General features: G+C 55.5%; 1 protein-coding gene across 5 annotated transcripts in view; it reads right to left on the reverse strand.

Moving 5' to 3' along the window:
- Positions 1–4427, reverse strand: part of LEF1 (lymphoid enhancer binding factor 1) — a 71626-nt gene extending 67199 nt beyond the window's left edge. Inside the window, exons 1-4 of one of the 5 annotated variants that reach the window (XM_054066175.1) lie at positions 4170–4427; positions 2994–3225; positions 1997–2060; positions 363–496 (exon numbers count right to left, since the gene is read on the reverse strand). In XM_054066175.1, the coding sequence (XP_053922150.1) occupies positions 363–496; positions 1997–2060; positions 2994–3203 (408 nt within the window). In that variant the 5' untranslated portion in view covers positions 3204–3225; positions 4170–4427. The remainder of the gene's footprint in view (positions 1–362; positions 497–1996; positions 2061–2993; positions 3226–4169) is intronic. The other 4 variants (XM_054066177.1, XM_054066174.1, XM_054066173.1 and 1 more) reach the window with 4 other exon arrangements.
- Positions 4428–6000: the final 1573 nt, after the last annotated feature.

Here is a 6000-nt window from a genome sequence, read left to right on the forward strand (position 1 = left end):
CTCAACAAACGAAGAGTTAAAGCCAGAAAATTCACATCTGTCCCAGTCGCTACAAAGACGGCATTTACATCATTCCGCCATACATTATCCTACAGTCATAAACCAGGGCTCCCCCCTGCAAAGCCCCCAGCCCTGTTCAAAGGACGTCAGACACCGTAGACGTTAATCTCAGCTTTTCCACTGTGATCGTGACCAACACCTCTAAGAGATCTCAAACTCCACTGACGGAGGCTCCAAACAGCAGAAGTGGAACCTTCACTGTAACTGAAGCTACTAAAAAAACCCCAGCGTAAACACGCTCGGCAGACCGAACAGGAGGAAACCCAGCTTGCCAAAATGGGTCTTTGGAAGAGATAACTCACTGTTCTGGGGATGGGTGGCGACAGAGATCCATTAGGCATGTACGGGTCGTTATTCATATTTGGCATCATGATATACCCAGAATAACCAGAGTATGATGGTCCCTTGCTGTATAAGCCACTGTCTGGATGCTTTCCTATGGAAGAGGAAACAATGATTACATTATTCCCCATATGCATTTCTTGTTATTCAGAGCACTTAAACAGGTACTGTGCATTCATAAAAATGTTCTGCATGCAAACATTTCCTTACTCGTGGAAATTACCTCTGACAGAAAGTGATCTGCAGCAATGTGTAATAACATTTTTTTTTTTTAAGAAGCGTTAATTCTTAAAGGAGCAAGTACTCTAAGCAAGGATTTTACGCTTAAAACATGGAATAGGCTCAGAGTAACCAATTTATTTTGCTAGCCCGTTCAAAACAAGGCAGAAACATCAGCAATGACATCACATTTCTCAAGTACCAGTTTTCCCCCATTTTATACACCCCTTTAGGATCTGTGGATTCAGAAGTATTACCAGTACGAGTTTTCAACACCACTGTTAGGAAAAGGAGAAACAGAGCAGTGACAGCTTGATATAGTAATTTCCTTCTCCCACACAGCCACTGTGTGCAGCGAACGATACACTCTGGCCATGCTCAACAGGAACAATTAGAGGGCAGAGGCTGGCTTAGAAGGAGACCCTAACAATTTGGGGCAGGGGGCTGCTGAACCCACATGGCACAACAGTCAAGAGGGAAGCCAAGTGAGGGAGGCTATTTTGCAGGAAAATCAAGAATTTGGGACCAGCTCCTGCAAAGGGGAGTTGAATAGGTCTCCCACCTACATGACAGTTGACAGTGATAGTACTCAAACGTGAAGATTTAAGAGGATACAAGGCTGAAAAGAAAAACTACACCCAGCTGACCTCCTCCCCGTCACCACCATAATGCTATGAGCATGGATATTACTGCTTTCAGGTAGTTTAATGACCATTTTGGAGGAAGATCACCACAGAGTCCCAGAAAGCAATAGGACTTAACTGTGTCTGTCTTTATATAGAATTTATGATCTGGTGTAGTTTGTGATGATAAGGATTTCATTTTAAACATAAACTCCCATCCTTCACCGCATGCATTCTTTGTACATGTGTCCAGCTTCCTAAGTGATACTGAACAAACTCTGTTATTTCCTCTGTCCTCTTCAATCAAAATTAACCAGCTGGTACATTAACAAAAAAGCAAGAGGTCTGTTCATGCTTAGATTTGGAAGAGGAGATTCAAGCAACAGACTTCGGCAATGGGAAAAAAAGCACAGAGTTTCTGAACACGCACAACTCGGCTGCACTGTACGAGTGAAGAGATAGATGTGTTTAAGCTGATATCCTAAAAATAGTTATTTCTTCAGCGAAGATTCATTTGGCCTACTTATCAGTTTCTAAACAACTGAAATACCATTTGGTTACTCAAGATAAACGTGCTGCACATTGATGTTTCTTTTAAATGCACTTTGAAAGTACCGTGGCATCCCCCTTTGCCAAAAGGCACTAAATGTACGTTTGCCAAAAGATACCAAGCTCCAAGTTGAGAACCATGCAGAGGCTCACAGGGAGACTAAGAAGGACTACACTGCAAGACAGGACCAGAGGCTTCTCACCTTCCTCGGGGTGCTCTCTGCCTTTATCATGGTAGGAATCCTGCGCTTGAGTCTGCCTGGAAACCTGAACACAGAGAACAGACCGTCAGCAAAGAAAAAGAAGGAAAGTCATTGTATGGGCGCTCCTTTATCGATCACAACGCTACAGTTTCTTGCAGAAAGAAAACAGAGCAGGAGATAAGCATCTTTCTTTTCCGTCTTAAGTCGCTTGGAAGGCAACTGTACCAGAAACGTTTGTATAAACGACTGTTTTATGACAAAGTTAATAACTACGGGGCTTTGCTAAGCATTTCTAGCGGAAGAGTCTTACATTTAAAGAAATGGGCTTATTTATGGAAAACGTTTGGATCTTTGGTGGTCAAAACACTCTTGGTAAAAAAGATACCAAAAATAATAATGAAAACCAGGTTGCTCTCCTTACCAGATCTTTATGAAAAAAAGAAAAAACATCCCCCCCCAAAAAAGGAAAGAAAATAAAAAAAGGAGGGAGGGGAACGGGGGGGGGGGGGGGGGGAAGGGAAACGAGGGGGGAAACAGGAGAGGGAGAAAACAGGAATGGGGGAAAACACAGAAGAAGAAGAAAAAAGGGGGGGGAAGGGGGGGAAGAAGAGGAGGGAAAAAAAAAAGGGGGGGGGAAAGACGGGGGCGGGAAAACGAGAGGGGGAAAAAGGAGCTTCCCCGCTAGCCCTTAAGTTGTTTCAGCGTCGGGAATTTCTTCCCAGTTTTGCGCAAATCCCTTTAAGACTTTAGGGCTGATGCTCCGAGCTCGGTGGTTTCTCCGAGGGACTCTCCCGGGGGCGGAGGTCGAACCCCGCCCGCGCCGTCGGGGAACTCGCAGGAACTTTCTCCTCGTCCCGCACTCACCCGCGGGGGCTCTGCCCGCCGCCCCCTCTGCCAGCGGCACTTGGCAATGGGATGGTTTTGTTTTTTCAGGGAGAATTCGTAAAACAAGGGGTTGCCCCACATCCCTCCCGCATCCCTCCCGCATCCCGCGCACCTCGTGCCCGTTGGCGCCGGGGGCGATCTCGGACTCGTTGACGAGCGAGGATTTGATGTCGGCCAGGTCGCCTTCCTCCTCTGGGTGGCTGATCTCGGCGAAAATCTTCTCCTTCTGGGGGTCCCCTTCGTCCTTGAAGGGGATCATCTCGTCGGTGGCGCAGAGCTCCGGGTCCCCCCCGCCGCCCCCGGCCCCCGGCAGCTGCGGCATCGTCGCGGCAGCGCGGCGTCTGCTGCGGCCGCCGGCCCGCCGCGGGAAGGGGAGCGGGAGCGGGAGGAGCAGCGGGGGGAGGAGGAGGAGGGGGGAGGAGAGAGGAGGAGGAGGGAAGAAGAAGAAAAAAAAAAAAAAAATCCTGTCAAGTCCTCGGGGTTGCTTTCGGCAGCCCGGACAGCCCCGCCCGCCCCCTCGGGGACGCGGGACCCACGCTCCCGCACGGCACCGGCCCCGCAGCGCACGGCTGCGAGAAAGCCCAAATGCACCCACCCGCCTGTGTCCCGCCCTCCCGCGGGGACCGAGCTGGGGAGGAGCCAGGAGCCCCGTCCCACCGCATCCCACCTCCAGGAGACCCGTTCCCCCCCATCCCAGCTCCCAGGAGCCCCGTCTCCCCGCATCCCACCTCCAGGAACCCCGTCCCTCCGCATCCCAGCTCCCAGGACCCCGTCCCACCGCATCCCATCAACTACGAGCCCCGCTCCCCCGCATCCCATCTCCAGGAGCCCTGTACCCCCGCATCCTATCACCCAGGAGCCCTGTAGCCCCACATCCCAGCCCCAGGAGTCTCATCCCTCAGGAGCCCCGTCCCTCGCATCCCATCACCCAGGAGCCCTGCACCCCTTCATCTCCGCCCCAGGAGCCCCATCCCATCCCCCAAGAGCCCCGTCCCCCGCATCCCATCACCCAGGAGCCCAATCCCATCCTCAGGAGGCCCGTCCCCCCGCATCCTATCCCCCAGGAGTCCAATCCCAGACCCAGGGGCCCCATCCCATCCCCCAGGAGCCCGGTCCCCCCGCATCCCAGCCCCAGGAGCCCCATCCCAGCTCCCAGAAGCCCGGTCCTCCCGCATCCCAGCCCCAGGAGTCCGGTTCCCCCCCATTCCAGCCCCAGGAGCCCCATCCCAGCTCCGAGGAGCCCCGTACCCCCGCAACCCAGCCCCCCCCACCCCGAGCCCGGGCTCACCCTGGGGGCGAGGGGACGCGGAGGGGAGCGATGCCCGCCCAAGTTTCGCCTCCAACTGAAGTTGCCGCCACCCGGGCGGGCGCGAGTTAAAACGTGGACGGAGGGGGACGGGCAGGGACAGAGGGAGCCCCGGAGAGCGGGGACGGTGCTGCCCGTGGCGCGCACCCACCGGGTCTTTGTCCACCGCGACTCCGGGCACGGCTGGGATCGACTCGGGGGGCAGAGCCGGAGGAAGGGGGAGGTGGGGGGAGGCAAGGAAGAAACAGCCGCGGGAAAGAGGGAGGGAGGAAGAGAGAGGGAGGGATGGAGCAGGCAGGGAGGGATGGAGCAGGCGGAGCCCCCCCAACCACCTCCTGCGGGCAAAAAGTTGCCGTCGCGCCCCCCGCCGCCTCCGCGCTCAGCGCCCGGCGCGGGGCCGCTTGCCGCACGGGGGGCGGCGGCGCAACTTCAGCATCGCGGCCGCTCGTCCCTCCTTCCCTCTTTCCCTCCCTCTTTCCCTCCGCCGGCGGGGCGGGGCGGGGGCGGTGGAGATGAAAGGAGCCGCCGCCGTGACTGACACCGCGCCCGGGGCTCGGAGGGGAGCGGGGCTGCCCCCGGGCAAACTTTGCTTAGGCTGCGCCGAGCAATGTCTGTCTGTCTGTCTGTCTGTCCGTCCGTCCGTCCGTCAGTCCGTCCGTCCGCCGCTCCCCTGCCCAAGGAGGGCACAGGCACTCGCTCCATCCTTAGGCAGACAGACCTCTTTTTTTTTTTAGGCTGCTTTGTTGAGAATTCCCCCTTTTTTTTTTTTTTTTTCTTGGTGGGGAGGGGGGTGGTGCGGCCACACGGCGCTGCCCGGGGAAAGGGGGAGCGTGTGAGGATTTGCCCGGAATCTACACATCGCCGTTCAGTCCCGCAAGTAGCCGGCAGGAACGCGTAGTAGCCCCCGAGAGACAGGGAGAACGCCAGCCCGGGGAAGGGTGGAGCTCGCCCCGGTTTCAGAAACGGAGCCAGAGCAGCAACAGATTCACCCCTCGCTCCGCTTTCAGACCGGGAAACGGAGCCAGAGCAGCAGCAGAGAGAGATTCAGCCGTCACTCCGGTTTCAGACGGGGAATCGGAGGCAGAGCAGTAGCAGAGCCGTCACTCCGTCCCGTTCCTCCAGAAGTCGCGCTGCCCCGTTAACTCCCTATTTTATTTAGGAATAAAAAAGAAAAAAAAAATAAAACAAAAGCAGGCGCTGCGTTTAGGGAAGAGTCAGGGTCCACAACTTCTTTTAATGTTGCGGGCGCGATGGTTTTTGGTTTGTTGGTTTGGTTTTGTTTTTTTTTTCAGGAAACAACTTCCCGTGATTTTGGCGTCGGAAAAGCGCGGTTGGTGCTTCGCACATGCCCCGCGAGGTGGTTAAACCTTCCAGTGCCGGGAGACGGAGGAACGGGAACGTGGGGATGCTCAATCCGTTGTCAGCAGATACTGATTTCTCCGCGGCGTGAGGAGCGTCTGCCCGGGACCCCGCGGGCTCCCACGCGTGGCTCTGCCCACCAACCAGTCATTCCAATCCAGCTGGGAAGCGAGACCACCAAAGCCCGAGGAAGGGAGCAGGTGGTGGGAAACGGGGAGTGAGCTTGGCGAGTGGAATAGGCGCGTAAAATAAAGAATCGAGAAAGAAAATTGCAACTGTAAACCGTGGGAAGGGGTTTCGTTGGGCAACGCTCCACGGATGGAAGGGAAACCTCCTCTCTCCCGCAGGCGGCTGGAGAGAGGAGATCGGGATGCTGCTGTTTTGAAAACAGCAACTCGGGGATGGTTTGTGCGTGGAGATGCCGCCGCATCCCTCCCGACTCTCTTCCCTTCTG

The sequence above is a fragment of the Cuculus canorus genome, chromosome 4 (assembly GCF_017976375.1).
Source record: "Cuculus canorus isolate bCucCan1 chromosome 4, bCucCan1.pri, whole genome shotgun sequence".
Lineage (NCBI taxonomy): Eukaryota > Metazoa > Chordata > Aves > Cuculiformes > Cuculidae > Cuculus > Cuculus canorus.